Below are 16905 nucleotides of genomic sequence, written 5' to 3'. Positions count from 1 at the left end.
TGGGGCGGCGTGACTCCCGGCAAAGGCTGCCTGGACCTCTCCCCCCCCCCGCCCCCCGCCCGAGGAGGGTCTGGGCCGTGGACGGAGCCGCGCCCGCGCGCCCCGGGATGCCAAGAAGCCTCTCGGCTCTCGGCAGGTGCTGTTCGAAGACGCGGTGGCTCACGTCTGCAAAATCAACCGCATCTTGGAGTCGCCCCGTGGGAACGCCCTGCTGGTGGGTGTGGGAGGCAGCGGTAAACAGAGCCTCTCGCGCCTGGCCGCCTACATCAGCGCGCTGGACGTGTTCCAGATCAGCCTCAGGAAGGGCTATGGGATCCCAGACCTCAAGGTGAGACGTGGCTTTCTGACGAGCCGCCCCTGCGGAAGGGGAGGAGGCGGGGGGCAGGGAAACTCTGACCACGCGCCGGTCCGAAAAGAGGCCCCCCGGGACACAGAAAGTGAACGTCCCTGCAGGGTCCTCATTGGAGGGAGTAAGGGCCGGGACACGTGCTTCCACCAGCGCCCGCGCCCCTGTGGCCCAGGGGAGAGGCCGTGCGGGTCCCCGCCGGGCTGGAGTCTGTAGGGTCAGCCCAGCAGCAGCGGGACCCGGTTCTTGCCCCTGGTCGCCGAGTTGTTCTGTGTCGTTCCCGGGTCCCCAGAGTAAATAATTCCGGGCGGTTACTCGGTATCTGACTACGAACTTGGATCCTGCCAGGCCACTTTTTGAATTAACCAAACAAACATTAGTGTCAACGGGTCTCCCATCGCCAAGACGTGCCGCGGAGGCTTTTCATTGATTTCTTTTTCCCGAAAGTTTGCTCTGGCCAGGGAACTGTGCTCACCAGACATGAGTGGCCCAGGGCAAATCGGCATCCTGCTTCAGATTAGAACTGAAACTGATTCGACCGCATTACAGGGGGCGCATCTCTCTCTGCGTTGGTGCCGGGGGGGCCGCTTCTGCAGGCCGGACCCGGCGGGGACCCTCCCCACTGCACGGGGCCCCGAGGACCCTGAGGGTCGTTGGTGGGCAGCTTTAGCGGGGTGACCTGGAGCCCTGCCGGGGCACAGCGCCCTGGGATGCTCTGCGGGAGGAGGTGGGCCGCTGGCAGAGACCCTTGGAACAACAGTGGGGACGGGGTGCTAATTCTCAGCCCTGCCGGCTCTGCCAGGGGGGCTCTGCCAGGGACCACAACCTCTGGACAAGCATGTGGCTTCTGTCCTTGGCATTTGTCCCCAGTGGATCCTACTCTTTCCAGCAAAGGACTAGCCGATGTATTTTTAGGTCCTTGCGTTAAGGGAAAGGTCTTCCTACGGGGGCTACACCGCCTCCTGGACTGGACCGGCTCGCAGCTTATCCGGTCAAGTTAGTTCACTCTGATTTCCCGGGTGCACTCGACGGCATTTAGGACCCTCGCCTCTGAGCTGTATCATCTCACTGGGTTTTCTCCGCTAAAAAGTTTCTAATCTATCAACCAAGTTATACTGGTTTATTTCTTTTTTGTAATGTTTACTTATTTTTGAGAGAGAAAGAGAGAGAGAGACAGAGTGTGAGCAGAGGAGGGGCAGAGAGAGAGGGAGGCACAGAATCGGAAGCAGGCTCCAGGTTCTGAGCCATCAGCACAGAGCCCAATGCAGGGCTTGAACTCATGAACCGTGAGATCATGACCTGAGCCGAAGTTGGACACTTAACCGAATGAGCCACCCAGGCGCCCCAAATACTGGTTTATTTTTATGATTGCATCCCAGTGTCTGTCGCCGTGTGGATTTTGTCCCTGGCACGTCACTTTAGGGCCAGTTGTGAGTGTTGAGTCTGAACAGCGTTCTTACAGGCGATCTGAGGACCGTGACCTCAACACCCACTGCGAGCCGGCTGGTGCTAACCGTCCGCTATCACTTATTGAGCAGTTGCTGTGTGTTCAGAAGTAAAGAAGGAGACAAAGCGGGCTGACGGGGCTTGTGTTGTGCCGTTAGTGACGTGATGTCGTTACATGGTCCGTACCATAAGCTGTGGACGCCCGCTGGAGGTTAGAGGCAGGAAAGGGGTCGGGAACCGCCCCCGAGGGACACTGTGGAGAATCCTGGACGTGGTCCCCAGGAAACGAGATGCCATCAAGTGTTTGAGCAGAGAGAACCAAGACCTGGGAAGGTTCCAGAACAAACTGGAGGGCGGTTTGAGGACACAGAGAGTGCCGCGGGGTGAGCGGTGGGGAGGTGCAGAAAAGCCTCGTGCCCCACAGGGGCTGGGACCGGGCCGTGTAGGGAGCGGGAAGGGAGAGACCTGAGGGGCAGTCTAGGGGTGCCCCCACCCGCCAGGGCTCTGCCTGCACAGGAGGGAGTAGGGGGGCGGGGCCTCGCTGGGCTCCCCACTCTCCGGGCCCCAGCGCTGCCGTGTTTGTATTCCTGTGGGATGCTCCCCCAAAGCCTGAGTCATAGCCCGGAGAGTAGGGACGCACCTGATGGGGAGCCCCGGAAGTTGAGTCAGGGCCCAGCCCATGGTCTGACGATAATAAGCAGCTTAGGGGGCCTCCCAGCCAGAGATGGGAGCGTGTGCTCCCCTCCACCAACGCAGACCCCTAGACTCCCCCTGGACGCGGGTGATCACTGACCTCCTTGTCAACGAGGGGCGAGTGGGGAAGGGACCCGCAGGCACCCGAGCTTTGGGAGCTGGCCGTGACGTCCGCACCCGGAGCGGCGCCCAGCAGGGTGGTGCCCTCTGCCAGGCCGCAAATGATGCCGGGGCAGATCTGGGCTGGGGGCCCGGGGGGCAGCCGGGAGGAACCTATGTGATGCCGCTCCACACACACGGGCATCTGAGGAATTTGGGGGAGAGGAAGGACGTGCTGGGGGGCTGGGAAGTGCTGGGAGGTGGGAGGCGGGGACCCCAGGACGGGACCAGCAGCCTAAGAGGGTGGGAGTGAGGGACGGGCAAGAGAGAGCACTCAGGGCCGAGGCCACATGAGGGCAGGTGTGGCCGCCAGGGTCAGAGGGGTGAAGCTTTGAGACGGCGGGGCCAGAGCCAAGGCAGGGCAGGACAGGGACGCAACAGAGGAGGGACAGCCTCACGGGCTCTTCTGGGGGCACCGAGAGAGCCAGCCGGCCGAGCAGCGGAGCACCTGTGGGCTGATGGGAAGGAGCCACAGACCGAGACGTGGCGGGAGGGGGAGCAGCTGGGTCAGGAGGAGCCCCTTATCCCCATTCCTAGGCCTTCAGTCTCTCCAGAAACTCCCACCCTGACCTGGACGGCCGTACAGTTAGCTTTGCGCGCCTCAGCCAGTCGGGCCAGACTTGGAATCTGAATTTGGGGAACCTTTGCAGCTTTGCACCCAGTGGCTCCCACCTGCAGGAAGAAAGGGCCCTCCGCGGCATCCTGCCGACCCCACCCCCACCCCAGAAGCTGCCTTCCCACCCACAGACCCGCTGCCCTCCGCCACCTCCCTGGGGGTGACAGCCGGGCCGCGCACGCTCAGGCCTCTGGATTTAGACACATCTCCAACCACGGGCTCAGTGGGGCGGCAAGACAAGGAGAGCCTTCCTCCTAGCTCTGAGGCTCCTCCAGCCTGCACCCCTGCCCCTGCCCCTGCCCGAACCCCACCGGTGTGGCCCTCCTCTTCTAGCTCAGGACCTCCCCTCGCTTTCTTTCGTGCTAAGTTGTCAAACACGTGGAACTTGGGGCTTGCTTTCCACCGCCGTCCCCTCCAGCTAAGGACCTTGGTAACGTTTCTGTCCGGACAGAGACGCCAGGGAGGCTGGCCGCTGCCAGAGGGCAGCACTGAGCCACACGGGATGCCTCCAACTGGCCCGTTTTAAAGCCTTTGAAACGATTCCACGGGCCCATCCGTCTCAAAGAAAAATTAGACATTACACGTAGTAGGTCATCAAACCCTGCAAACTCGCATTAGTACCTGGACAACAGACGTTTCGAACGAATATTTACATCTCTCGCGTGTAAGGGGGCACATTCTTCGAGAAACGCAAGGTATTCGTACCGTTCTGACACGTGTGTTTGTTCTTTCTCCTTTTTACTAGTCTCCTTCACGGATGCTTCCAGAATGAGCATAGTCGTTTCGTGCGGCTGTTTCTTTAAATCCTAGTAGGGACGGGACAGGCGTTTTGCTCCGTGTAGGGATTGCGCGGAGCGGTGTCCTCCTGGCACTGAGCTCCAGACCTGAGCCCGCGATGCATTTACTGAGGACCTCCTTTGGGATCTCTATTTGAGGGTTCCCCCCCCCCTTTATCTTTCCTTGGTAGCAAACTGTGTGCACAACACAAAATTTACCGTTGTCACCATACAGGTCAGTGGCATTGAGCACACCCACATTGGTTTATAACCCCCCCCCCCCCCGTCTCCGTCTTCCCAAACTGAAACACGAAGTCCCCACCCCTGGCGCCCACCCCGCTACGTTCTGTCTGTATGAACCTGACCACACCAGGGGCCTCCTGCCAGTGGAATCCTGCGGTATTTGTCGTTTGCGGACGGGAGTCACGTCCCCCAGGCACATCTGGGTTGCAGCAGGTGTCAGGATGTCTTTCCTGCTGAAGCCTCAATAATCCATCATATGGAGAGGCCACCTTTGTCCGTTTGTTGGCCGACGGACACTTGGGTTGCTTCTGCCCGCGTGGGCGCTGTGAGCGTGGCTACTCCCCGCCCAAGGTTTTGGGCCCCCTTCTATAGACCCCGCACGTTGCTGACAAAGCTGATCCCCGGTTGTCCCCTCCCGGGTGGTTGTGGGGGACGCCTCCAAGCAAACGTCCCCGTGACCGACCCTCGGCCTGTTCTCCTTGCGTCCAGGTTGACCTGGGTGCACAGTACATAAAGTCAGCTGTGAAGAATGTCCCCTCGGTGTTCCTGATGACAGACTCCCAGGTGGCCGAAGAGCAGTTTCTGGTGCTGATCAACGACCTGCTGGCCTCGGGGGAGATACCGGGGCTGTTTACGGACGACGAGTTGGAGAACATCATCTCCTCTATGCGACCCCAAGTGAAGTCCCTCGGCATGAACGACACTCGGGAAACGTGCTGGAAATTCTTCATTGACAAAGTGCGCAGGCAGCTTAAGGTGGGAGCTCGCGTCTTCGCGGCATCCCGGGGGGCCCGGCGCGGGGCTCAGGTCCTTTCCTCCGTGCGGAGTCGGGTGGGGGGTGGAGGGGCTGCTCCCCCTTCGCACGAGGAAGGCCCATCGGAGAGGACGGTGGGGCTGCGTGGTGGACGTGAGCCGACGGAGGTGTCTCGTGGCCAAGAGAAGCGTTTTCTACCCCCCGACACACACACGGGTGTAAATAGATGAGGAAGTAGGCCTTGACCTTCAACGTTCTTTCTTAGGGAAACTGGGCTGAACTACCCCACTGGACTGAGGGCACTTCGGGTCCTTTTCTCCCTTCTGTCAGCATCCAGAAGGGGCAGCTGCCCCCCTGACCCAGATGGTGCTGCCCTCTGGGAGGGTTCAGCCCAGTAGCTCTTCTAGAACCTGCTGGGTCACACAGTCTGACCAGTAGACATCGTTTGGGGGCTGAAGGAGCCCCTGATGGATGCTCCCCGTGCCCCGCCCGGCTTTTCTCCGGTCGAACGGCCACTTCCAATGAGCCAGCCCAGGGTCCCCGTGGAAGGAGGACGAGAGGGGCCCGCAGGGCTGAGGCTTTTCCCAGTCCAGCCAAAGGGACCCCAGGGCCTGTTTGCATAGCACCTATGAACAGCTGGGGTCCCAGGGAGTCCTGACTGTCTGGGGATTAGCCACCTTCTCGGAGGCCTGGAGGAGGCCGGCCCTGTCCTTGGGCCTTATCTGCCCGCCTGGATGCTCATCCCCCACTCTGTCCTTCATCCAGCCTTTCTCTCCCCCACTTTGCGGCGGCCGTGACAGAGGGCCTTGCCTGCACACTTCTCCATCCCTCACGAGAGGCGTGACGTCAGTGGAGCATTTATCGGTTGTGACGCAAACCCGGAACCCCGGGTGCTCTCTGCGGACACCCGAAACGGACGACACAGAGAGCTTTCCTTCCGAAGGAGCTTTCTGCCGGACTGGCAGGCTCTGGCCTCAGCAGCACCGTGACCAATGAGCTGTCCCTCTGTGTCCCGCATCTAGGTGATCCTGTGTTTCTCTCCCGTGGGCTCCGTCCTGCGTGTGCGGGCAAGGAAATTCCCCGCCATTGTCAACTGCACGGCCATCAGCTGGTTCCACGAGTGGCCAGAAGATGCCCTGGTGTCCGTGAGTGCACGCTTCCTCGAGGAAACGGAGGGCATTCAGGTGAGTCACTGGGCACGGCCCCCTCTGCCGCCCCCTGTACTGGGGCTCACAGAGCCGGGAGGGTCTGCCGCGTGGGACAGGGGGACCCCACGCACTCTGCCTCCAGGCAAGTAAGGACTCGCCTTGGTGCAAAATTTAAGAGAAGGGAGGGAGTAACTTCAAGCAGTCAAGATCGGTGATGTCTTAATGCAGTACTGTTAACCGTCCAAATTAATGCCGAATAATTCACAACGAACGAATTTGATCGAAATTGATCAAAATCGCAAATGATGATAAGTTTCTGGTTGTTGTTTTTCACATCCTGCATTGCTGTGCCCCCAGACGCTCGTTTCTGCCAGCTTGGAGTCCCCTCCCCTGAGGCCACGGCCCCACGGGGCTGGGGCAGGAGGGTTGACACTGGGGTACAAACAGACTGAGCAGATCAGGCTTTAAACGTAGTGCCTGATCAGGGCTGCCTGGGGAGCCCGTGTTTACTTGGTAAGCGTGCACAGAGGCCCACACTTACTCTGGTCTCGGGCTCTGGCACAGCCCTGCCCGGGGCTGCCCCGTCCCCTGTGCCCTGGCCCTTCTCCTCTACAGGCCAGGACGGCTGTGATGGGGAAGTCAGTCTGCTTGTCTTTTGCAGGCCGTTTCTTTAATCGAAAGACGGTGCCCACGTTCACTGTTTGCGCTAACTGCTGGCCTAGAAATGGCCATTAAACCCTGACCCAGCCAGTGGGGAAAACGAGGAGCCCTAGAATAAGTCACACTTGGTTATCATGTTTTGCTTTATTTTGGACACATATTCAGTTACTAAGTACTGAACCTGAAATTAACCGTGGGCCTGGTGGGAAAGGTGGGTAAAATCTGCTGGTCATTGCTAGAGCACCTACTCTGGGATGGGCCCTTCCCACACTTTGCTCAGGGCACAGATGTGGGGTTTCCAGCCCCCCCCCCCAAGATCGGGGAAAGGCCCCCACGGCTGGCACCAGTGAGGGCCACAGGTCAGATGGCTGAAGCAGCAGGTGTGAGGGGGAACACGTTTCCAAATTACCTTGAATCATGGCTGGTATGGCTTGGACCATTCCTGGGACCAGGCGCCCAGGCAGATGGGGTGGACCCAGACGGTGGTGGCTGTGACCCTGCCGTGGGAAGCAGGACCCAGCGTAGGACCCTTCACACAATAAATGCCTACTGGATGGCCCAGGTCACTCAAACATACCGTCGGGCCCTGCACTCTCCCAGGTATGGGCGGGCGTGGAGGTGATCACGTGAGTCAAGCCATGCTGCGTCCCTGGCATTGAGCCAGACCCTTGGTGGTACAATGTCACCAAGCTCCCACGACGGCCTGCACAGGCATTGCTGTCTTGTCGGCCCCCACTCCTCCTGGGGCTCCTCCAGGGCCCCCACCGGAGTGGGGTCGCTCCCGCCAGGGGACAGGGAACCAACGGCCCATCTTGCCTTTGCAGGGAGATGTCAAGGCTTCCATCAGTCTCTTCATAGCCTACGTGCACACAACAGTCAACGAGATGTCCAGGCTGTACCTGGCCACCGAGAGGCGTTACAACTACACCACCCCCAAAACCTTCCTGGAGCAGATCAAACTTTACCAGAACCTGCTGGCCAGGAAGAGAATGGAGCTGGTGGCCAAGATCGAGAGGCTGGAGAACGGCCTGATGAAACTGCAGAGCACAGCGTCCCAGGTAGGGAAGAACCTTCCCCCGAGTCGGAGGAACGGGATTCCGGCCTTAGAGAAACGTCCATTCTCACGCCAGAAAGGACGCGTGGGTTTTAATACTTAAAAACAAAAAACAAAAAAAAAACGGGTTCAAAATGCTTTTGCAGTGCTGACGTTACATTGGGTGCTTCGCGTCGGCCGAGCCGGGCGGGATTCGTGCGTCCAGTCTGGCGCGTCCGTGACGTGCCCGTTCCAGGACGCCCTGCACTGAGGCCACCCTATCACTTACTGCCTCCCCGCACCCCCTCCCGCTCCGTGTCGTGGCCCCGGGGCCCAAGCTCACCCGTCTCTTGGCGTCTCCTCCCTGAGGTGGATGACTTAAAAGCCAAGCTGGCGATTCAGGAGGCTGAGCTCAAGCAGAAAAACGAGAATGCCGACAAGCTGATCCAGGTGGTGGGTGTGGAAACCGAGAAGGTCAGCAAAGAGAAAGCCATTGCGGACGAGGAGGAGGCCAAGGTGGAGGTCATCAACAAGGTGTGCAGACACGTGGGGCCTCCGTGGGCTGTGGCTCATGGCTATGCCAGGCCAGGCCTCCCCTGAGTGGTCAGTATCTCCCATGGGCCCAGGCAAAGGCCGGGAGGGCTCCCAGACCTGCAGGAAGCCCCCTGAGGGGGCATCTCTCCCAGCTCAGAGGAGGGCCGCCTCCTCTTGGAGCCGTGCCGTCTGTCCCCAGGCCACCTTGGTGGCATTTCCAGGAGCTGGTTAAGAGACGCAGGTTCTCGGGCCCCGGCCCAGCTCCGCTGAATCAGGTCTGCATTTTAACAAGATGCCAGGGACCTGTGAGCACATTAAGGTTTGAGAAGCACCCCGCCCTTGGACGGGGGCCCTGGTCCTCAGACCCTGTGCCAGGAGCTCCCTCCAGAGGTGCCGAGGTCACTGGGCCGGGCGGGGCGGCAGGAGCTGCAGAACCATGACCCTCTGAGGCTCAGGGTGGTCAGCAACGTGCCCGGGGGTCTCGAAACTAGGGAGTAGCAGTCAGGACCCACATTCACACCCCAAACTCTGTGACCTGCCCGTCTGATCCACGTGTGGCTCTTAATGTCCAGGCACCCACCACTCTCCAAACCCGGGGTCAGGGGTGCTCCCCGGGGAGGAAGCCCCGGGTGGTGCCCCCGGGTTAGCCCGCCCAGGCAGCGCCTTCACCCCAAGAGACCTGGGCCACGAGGAGCCCCCGCCACTGGCTCTGAGGCCTTACTGTCTCTTAGTGCCAGTGTGTGATTTCTCCAAAATGGAACAGTTCGGAGGTCTGGCTCGCCCTCCCCGTAAGGAAGTGAGAACGTGTTCACGCACCTGTGCGTTCGCTCCTCGGATCAGGAAGAGCCCCTCCGAGTCTCTGGGTGCCGAGCACAGAGACCAGTAGCCGCGTGGTGTCCATCAGGAAGGAGCCAGTAGGGGCTGGGGGCTTTGCTGGGTGCAGAGGACGAGGACAGAAAGGAGAGGGTCTCTCTGCAAGGCACCCCGTGGAGAGTGCATCCTGCCCCCGACTTTAAGCACACCGTGGGGCACGACCACAGGAACGGGCGTGGAAGGTGCTGGCTGGGCAGGCTGCCCCAGGGATAGCACCCGGGCCTCCCTCCCCGGAGCACCCTCGCGGGGGCCGTTTCTGGATGCAGGGGCTGGAGAGGGGCGGGTGCCGGACATTAACCGCTGTCAGTCCCGGAAGCGGGGGCCATTCCGGAACCCCAAGTCTGCCACCCCCCTGGCTCATTCCAGCCTGTTGAGGGGCAGGGGCACAGGGGCGGAGAGGAGGAAGGCGGGCTCCAGGCGGCGACCAGTGACCTCCCGGGCATGAAGGGGAGCACGGGGCACAGCACCCTCCTCACTTCCGTCCGTGCTCTCGCTGCTGCCCAGGGCTACACACACACACCCACACACACACACTCTCACACGCAGCCCCCACCAATCCCTGCACTGATCTTGCCCGCGTGGCTTCCTTCCAGAATGTCACAGAGAAACAAAAGGCATGTGAGACGGACTTGGCCAAGGCGGAGCCGGCCCTGCTGGCCGCGCAGGAAGCTCTCGACACGCTGAATAAGGTGTGGGAAGGGAAGGAGCAAGAAACGGACCGGTCAGAGTGGAGGAGAAAGCCGTGGTGTGTGCGTGCAAGCGGCCGCAGGCTTGTGGGAGCTTCCCAGGGTGGTCCCGGGGCCTGCGGGCCCCTTTCAGGTGCTCCCCATCTGTCATTTTCAGAACAACCTGACCGAGCTGAAGTCCTTCGGGTCACCCCCGGACGCCGTGGTCAACGTCACGGCCGCCGTCATGATCCTGACCGCGCCGGGGGGCAAGATCCCCAAGGACAAGAGCTGGAAAGCGGCCAAAATCATGATGGGCAAAGTGGACACGTTCCTGGACTCCTTGAAGAAGTTTGACAAGGAGCACATCCCCGAGGCCTGCCTGAAGGCGTTTAAGTGAGTCAGGCTCGGCCGCACCGCCCAGCTCAGCACAATGGTGCCAGGGTCCCCCGGGTCCCCTCCCGCCCGCCCCGGCCAGAGACCTGTTCCCAGGGGAAGGCTGTGCCGGCCGGGGTGGGGCAGGGCCTCAGGCCGTGTGCAGCAAGGTGGGCCCCCGGAGCTGGCGGTGGGGTGGCCTGGGGAAACGTGGCCGCACCCGGGTCCTGGGGCACCTCAGCACCCTCTTCCTTCCCCACCGGAAGGAGTCAGTGCAGGCGGAAAGGCCCGTGGCTCAAAATCCACAACAGCGCATGGGAGGGTCTAACAACCCGTCACACAGCCCACAGGACCACGAGAAACACCACCAGGGCCCCTAGAGGCGAGAGCAGTTGCACACACACATACGCACGCACGCACACACGCGTGCCGTGTGCATCCGCTGACTCGGGCCCCGTCGTGCGTGCTTTCTGCTTCCCGCTGTTGTCACCGTAAATGCGCCACACCTGGAGGGGCAGACCCGGCGGGCTGGCCGTGTTGCCGAGGGGCGGGCGGGGGGAGCAAACCAAATGCCGCCGAGGGGCCTCCACCACCGGGAGGTGGACGCGCGCTCAGCCTCCTCGCTGGCGCCGGTTCCCCCACGGTCGAGACGCCTGTGTGTGCGCAGAGATCGCGGGGCTCCTGGCGCTGACCGGAGAACACGTTTTCTTGCCGGTTCATCGGGCTCTCCTCTAACCGCCGGACGGCCTCGGCGGCAGGCAGAGTGTAATTTCCCTAACTGGTCCCAAACCGCGGAAGATTCAGGCCGTCTCCACCCTGCCAGCGCCCCGACGGCCGCGGCCCCCGACGGGCGTCTAAACACGTAAACCTGTCGCCACGTCAACCTAGAGGAAACACGAAGTAAACCGAGGGCGGGGATGGCCGGCTGTACTCCCGGCCGACGTCCGAATTGCTCGTCGGTTCTATTTTGAATTAGCCCAGTCTTTCTGCAGGGAGTCCAGTCTGTTACGCTTAACGACGTCGCTGTCGCTCCTTAAAATACTGGTTTCCAGAAGGGTCTAAAGTGCCTCTGTGCCCCCTCACACCCCAAACCACTTCTGGGGCCAGACTTCAGTGTTTCACTTTTTTCTTCTTCTTGAAGACCCTTCCCCACCCCCCCCCCCAAAAGAAACCGATTCACCGTGCTCCCCGGTCATTGCCTGTGCTCCGCGGTCAGCGGCCAGCTGAGGGCCGGAGGGACAGACGCGGGGGAGGCCTGAGGCCTGCAGAGCCCACACCTGCTCCCCCTCCAGGCCCTACCAAGGCAACCCGACCTTCGACCCCGAGTTCATCCGCTCCAAGTCCACGGCCGCCGCGGGCCTGTGCTCCTGGTGCATCAACATCGTGCGCTTCTACGAGGTGTATTGTGACGTGGCCCCCAAGAGGCAGGCCCTGGAGGAGGCGAATGCCGAGCTGGCGGAGGCACAGGAGAAGCTGTCACGGATCAAGAACAAGATCGCCGTGAGCGCCGGTCCACACGGCACCTGCAGCCCCGGGGGCGGGGCGGGGCGGCGGGGGGAGCACCCGAGCCAGGCGCTCACGCTGCCCATCACTACCCCACAGAGGAGGGGTGGGCGCGGCGGCCGCCAGGTACTCAGCACCGCGAATAACCCCCGCAGCCAGCCGCAGGGACCAGAGGCCCGCACTCCTCGCTCCTCGGGCCCAGCCGGCACGGGAGGCCCCGCTCGGCGCTCGCTCCCGAGGATGCTGGGATGCCCAGCACGGCCCCACTTGAGGGCCTCTCCCCGTCTGTTTTCCCAGGAACTCAATGCCAACCTGAGCAACCTAACGTCGGCCTTTGAAAAGGCGACAGCGGAGAAGATCAAGTGCCAGCAAGAGGCAGATGCCACCAACAGGGTGATCTCGCTGGCCAACAGGTAGCTCTCTCGGCCCCGCGGGTGCCCCTCCTGTTTTCAGGTGCCCTGAAGGGTCGGGCGGCTTTTGGAGGGGGAGGAACAGCCCCAGGTGCAGGCAGCAATGTCCCCGCTTGTGCTAAGTCATGAGGACAGACCCCCCTGACGGACTACTGGCCAGTGTCCCCACCTCCCGGAGCCGGTAGCCCTCCACGACGCACCCCTACGCATCCCGTGACCTCGGGCCAGGGGGGAACCCCGCATAACCCAGACCTACCCTGACCTGCTTGGGAGGCGGCGTCCACAGACCCCCCCCCCACCCCCAGGGCAGATCCCCCTTGCTCCCACTCTTACCGCCCGTGGTGTGGGCGCCGGCTTCCGGGGCTTCCAGAGCAGGGCTGTCCAAAGGGACTGGGGCCACACCCATCATTTTATGTGTTCTGGTTGCCACCTTAGCAGAGGACGGAGAGGAAACGGACTTCGATAATGCATTTTACGGAACCCCAAATTTGATCGTTCCAACGTGTGATCAGTTGTGATCACATGTGATCATTAAGAATGACCGGTGAGACCACTGATGCACGTTCGCCCCCCGGCCCCTTGAAACCCACACACACACGTCAATTCAGACCGGCCACGCGGGTGTGGGCTGGCCACATGTGCCGGCGGCTGCCCCCGTAGACAGCAAGGCTTCAGGGCTTTGTCTTTGGATTTCCGAAAGCGACGCCCAGAGCCTGGCGCAAGAGCTGCCAGAGGGGTCGGTCCTAGTGCATGGATTCTGGTGGTATTTTCTCTGCCCCGGAGGGGGCCGGCAGCCCACTGTAGCTGTGGTCAGTGAGACACGGGGACCCCGGGAGACCCCCAGACTGCACGGCCCTAGCCTCCAGCAGGGTGCAGACTGGACCACGCCTGCCAAAAAAATCAAAGCGCCTCCCTGGGAGGCAAGGGCCCCTCGGGTGATGCTAAGGACGGGCCTCGGTGGGCCTGCGCTTTCAACAAACACTTCAATGCTCTCAGGTTTGTGGGGTCACATCTAGGGTCAGGGACCAGTTCTCAGGCCGGTGGCCCGTGACACATGATGCGTCCCCTGCAGTCCCCGCTCCACGTGGGCCAGCTGCCCTCTGGATGCCACACTGGCCCGTGGCCGCCGTGGCCACTCCACCTCTACCAGGACCTGTCATTTGCCAAGCCCGCGCTCGGCGGTGACCGGGCTGCAGCTTTATATAGCACGTGGGTGAAACATTCAAATAACGTCAGTGGAGCAATGACATCAACGCAGAATTCGGTCCCCAGGTGCCTCCAGGAAGCATTAGTTTTGCTTCCCTGAAGCAGTCCTTCCCCCAAACGTCCCCCAACGCATTTCCACTGCCGAAGCTCCGAGCCAAGGAAGGACAGGAAACGCCCAAGCCTCACGGCATTAGAGGCGGAGGCCGCCTTCCGGTCTTTCCCTTGGCCCCCACTGACCTCGTGTTTCCATTCAGGCTGGTAGGGGGATTGGCATCGGAAAACATCCGCTGGGCTGAGTCGGTGAAGAACTTCAAAAGCCAGGGGGTCACCCTGTGTGGGGACGTCCTGCTGATTTCCGCCTTCGTCTCCTACATGGGCTACTTCACCAAGAAATACCGCAACGAGCTGATGGAGAGATTTTGGATCCCTTATATAAATAAGTTAAAGGTAAGAGGTTGGGTTGCGTTCGTGGCTCAGGAAACTTGGGGAGGCCCCTGGCAGGGCAGACCCAGCCAAATGCCACACTCACAGATGCTCTGGCCATTGCGGGTTTCAACTGTGGCCCAGAGACTCCTGGGTGACTCAGCTGGTTGAACATCTGACTCTTGATTTCAGCCACAGGTCATGATCCCAGGGTCGTGGGACTGAGCGCCCCGTGACAGGCTCTGCCACGAGTGTGGAGCCTGCCCGGGACTCTCTCTCTCGCTCTCTGCCCCTGCCGGCTTACTCACACGTGCACCTGCTGGTGCCCTCGCTCTAAAATAAATAAATTGTGGCCCAGCGTGCTGCTGCCCTTCTTGGCGGGTTCCCAGGGGCTCTGTCAGCCGCTTGGCTGTCTTCCAGACGACACGGCTCGTCCGTGGTCTAACCACAGACCTACCGTGTCACTTGGAGAGCTGCTTCCCGCGGGGCAGTAAGGCCACATCACCTCTTCTGAGGACTAGTGCTCCCCCCTGGCAGGCCCCCATCCCGATCACGGAAGGTCTGGACCCCTTGAGCCTACTGACCGATGACGCGGACGTGGCCACTTGGAACAACCAGGGTCTCCCCAGTGACCGCATGTCCACTGAGAATGCCACCATCCTGTGCAACACTGAGCGGTGGCCCCTCATCGTGGACGCCCAGCTGCAAGGAATCAAGTGGATCAAAAACAAATACGGCCGTGAACTGAAAGCCATCCGCCTGGGACAGAAGAGGTGCGCGATGGTGGCAGGCAGGAGCCGGAGGGGCCTGGGGCGGGGGGCGGGCTCTAAGCGTAGCCACTGGCCGCTGGGCCCCTGTGTGTGGAAAGTCACCTGGGGTGTTTCGTCCTTGTTAAACGGATGGGTGATCTTGAAACACAGATGCTGGCCTGCACGGGGATTTGTTTTCCCACATCTGGCCTTGGGGAACAGCGGCAAGAGCGAAGAAGCAAACTCGGGGCTCTCCTCTCTTCCCCCCAGTACCCGCCGCAGCTGCGGGCAGGAAGCGCTCACCTGGGCTCCAGCCCGGGCTGCGTCCCGCCCGGCCGTGTGCTGGCCAAGGGGCTTCCGGCTGGTCATTTTCTCATTTCTTATCTCCAGCGGGGCTGGCTTCCTTGCTACAGACGGTCACTAAGGCCACCCCGTGCGCCTTCCTGGAGCACTGGGGACGTGGAGCCACACACAGAAGTGAGAACAGAGCTGTGCTCCCATAGGCCCGGAGGGGAGCGCCCCTCGGGGAAGGCGGGTCGCAGAGGGCAGGTGCTGCCGGCCCCTCGGCCGCTCGTCTTTAGGTGCCTTCTTGCTCTGACAGCTGTCCCTGGGGCACCCAGTGGTGCCGTCACTGAGCCCCCCGCATTAAATGCCCCCCCCCCCGTGTCGTCCCGCAGCTACCTGGACATCATCGAGCAGGCCATTTCCGAAGGGCACACCTTGCTCATCGAGAACATTGGCGAAACCGTGGACCCCGTGCTGGACCCGCTGCTGGGCAGGAATACCATTAAAAAGGGAAAGTGAGTTCCCGGTTCCATCCGTGCCGACGCCCTCAGTGGCCAGGTGCGGCCTCTGCGTGGAGAAAGCGTGGGGAATCCTGCCTTCCTGGTGGGCAGCCGGGTCAACAAAGTGCCGGTCCCCAGGGAGAGACTGGCAGGTGCAGGACAGCATCCCGGCCAGGAACACGGACACCAACACCTGCCGGAGGCCCCCTGCCAGCAGTGGTCCTCAGTGGCCACGCTTCTTCCATTTTTACTCATCATACAAACCAGGAGCCCGCAGGAGCTTTTTTTTTTTTTTTTTTAAATTCAGGTGAAATCTATCCGACATAAAATTAGCCGTTTTATTTTTATTTTATATTTATTTATTTATTTTTTAAACTTTATTTTTGAGAGCGAGAGAGATGGAGTGCCAGTGGAGCAGGAACAGGGAGAGGGAGACACAGAATCCGAAGCAGGCTCTGGGCTCCGAGCTGTCAGCACAGAGCCCGACGCGGGGCTCGAACCCACGGACCATGAGATCGTGACCTGAGCCAAAGTCCGATGCTTATCTGACTGAACCACCCAGGCGCCCCCCAAATTAGCCATTTTAAAGTGAACGACTCAGTGGCACTGAGTGCGTTCACAGTGTTTTGCAAGCATCACCCCTGTCTGGTTCCAGGACACTTGCATCCCTCCAGATGGAGACCCCGTACTCACGAAGCAGTCACTCCCTATTCCCCCCCCCACCGGCCAGGCCCTGGTGCCCACCACTGTGCCCTCCAGCTCCGTGGATTTCACATAAAGGGAGTCCTGCGGCGTGGCTCTTTTGGGTCTGGCCGCTTTCCCTGAGCTGTGTCTTTAAGGCTCGTCTGTTCAGTAGTGTGTCAGGACCTCATCGTTCTTACTGCTGAGTAACCGTCCGCAGTGTGGCTCCATTCACTGGTTGATGCACTGAGCTAGTATTACTTTTCTAATATAAAAAATACTAGGGGTGCCTGGGTGGCTCAGTCGGTGTTTCTCTCTCTCTCTCTCTCTCTCAAAAATAAACATTAAAAAAATTTTAATTAAGTCAACTTTGAAAATGTAAACGTCAAAGGTGTTAGGGGCCACCCTTCAATGCAGGGGTGCGTGCAGAAGCCCAGAACAGAGGTAACAAACAAATATGCTGATGTCCTAGCCTCTGAAAAGAGCTTGGTATGAGTGGTGATGCCCGAGAGTTGAAGTTAGAAGCCTCCAAAGCAGTGAGCTCAACCAGAAAGAAGGGGAACAGAGAGAAGAGGTCCCCCCACAGTGGATCAGCAGACCAGGTTCTGGCCCTGGCTGTTCTCAGACTCCCCCCACCCCCGGGGGAGCTTCCAGAACGTAATGGCGTTCTGAGTTGGGACGTCAGCGTCCTTCTGGTGTTCGTGGCTCTGGGGTGGGGCCCAGGCAGAGTAGTTCTGTGCCAGCTCCCGGGTGAGTACAAAGTGTCGCTAGAGTTGACCAAGCCCCGCGATCCCCGCTATAAAGATCGGCACAAACCAGCCGGAGAG

At 60.7% G+C, this 16905-nt stretch overlaps 1 protein-coding gene and 1 long non-coding RNA gene across 4 annotated transcripts in view; one reads left to right on the top strand and one right to left on the bottom strand.

Moving 5' to 3' along the window:
* The window catches only part of DNAH17 (dynein axonemal heavy chain 17), a 104777-nt gene that overhangs the window by 70463 nt on the left and 17409 nt on the right, over nucleotides 1-16905 (top strand). For both annotated transcript variants that reach the window (XM_047833654.1, XM_047833655.1), the window contains 12 exons: nucleotides 137-328; nucleotides 4769-5035; nucleotides 6056-6217; nucleotides 7666-7899; nucleotides 8244-8408; nucleotides 9875-9970; nucleotides 10125-10342; nucleotides 11614-11821; nucleotides 12122-12237; nucleotides 13695-13887; nucleotides 14401-14636; nucleotides 15290-15412. In XM_047833654.1, coding sequence (XP_047689610.1) covers nucleotides 137-328; nucleotides 4769-5035; nucleotides 6056-6217; nucleotides 7666-7899; nucleotides 8244-8408; nucleotides 9875-9970; nucleotides 10125-10342; nucleotides 11614-11821; nucleotides 12122-12237; nucleotides 13695-13887; nucleotides 14401-14636; nucleotides 15290-15412 — 2210 coding nt within the window. The remainder of the gene's footprint in view (nucleotides 1-136; nucleotides 329-4768; nucleotides 5036-6055; nucleotides 6218-7665; nucleotides 7900-8243; nucleotides 8409-9874; nucleotides 9971-10124; nucleotides 10343-11613; nucleotides 11822-12121; nucleotides 12238-13694; nucleotides 13888-14400; nucleotides 14637-15289; nucleotides 15413-16905) is intronic.
* On the bottom strand, nucleotides 6971-14409 carry LOC125152032 (uncharacterized). 2 transcript variants are annotated; one of them, XR_007147022.1, is made up of 5 exons: nucleotides 13970-14409; nucleotides 13678-13867; nucleotides 12568-12664; nucleotides 8218-11794; nucleotides 6971-7993 (listed from the first exon to the last, which is right to left on the bottom strand). It is a non-coding gene; the product is annotated as an uncharacterized LOC125152032 (long non-coding RNA). The 2 variants fall into 2 exon arrangements; XR_007147021.1 differs by lacking the exon at nucleotides 13970-14409 and having other exon boundaries at nucleotides 8218-8711; nucleotides 9225-11794; nucleotides 13678-13809.

Source organism: Prionailurus viverrinus, chromosome E1, assembly GCF_022837055.1.
Source record: "Prionailurus viverrinus isolate Anna chromosome E1, UM_Priviv_1.0, whole genome shotgun sequence".
Taxonomy (NCBI): Eukaryota; Metazoa; Chordata; class Mammalia; order Carnivora; family Felidae; genus Prionailurus; species Prionailurus viverrinus.
This window is presented reverse-complemented; position numbering and strand designations above follow the sequence as displayed.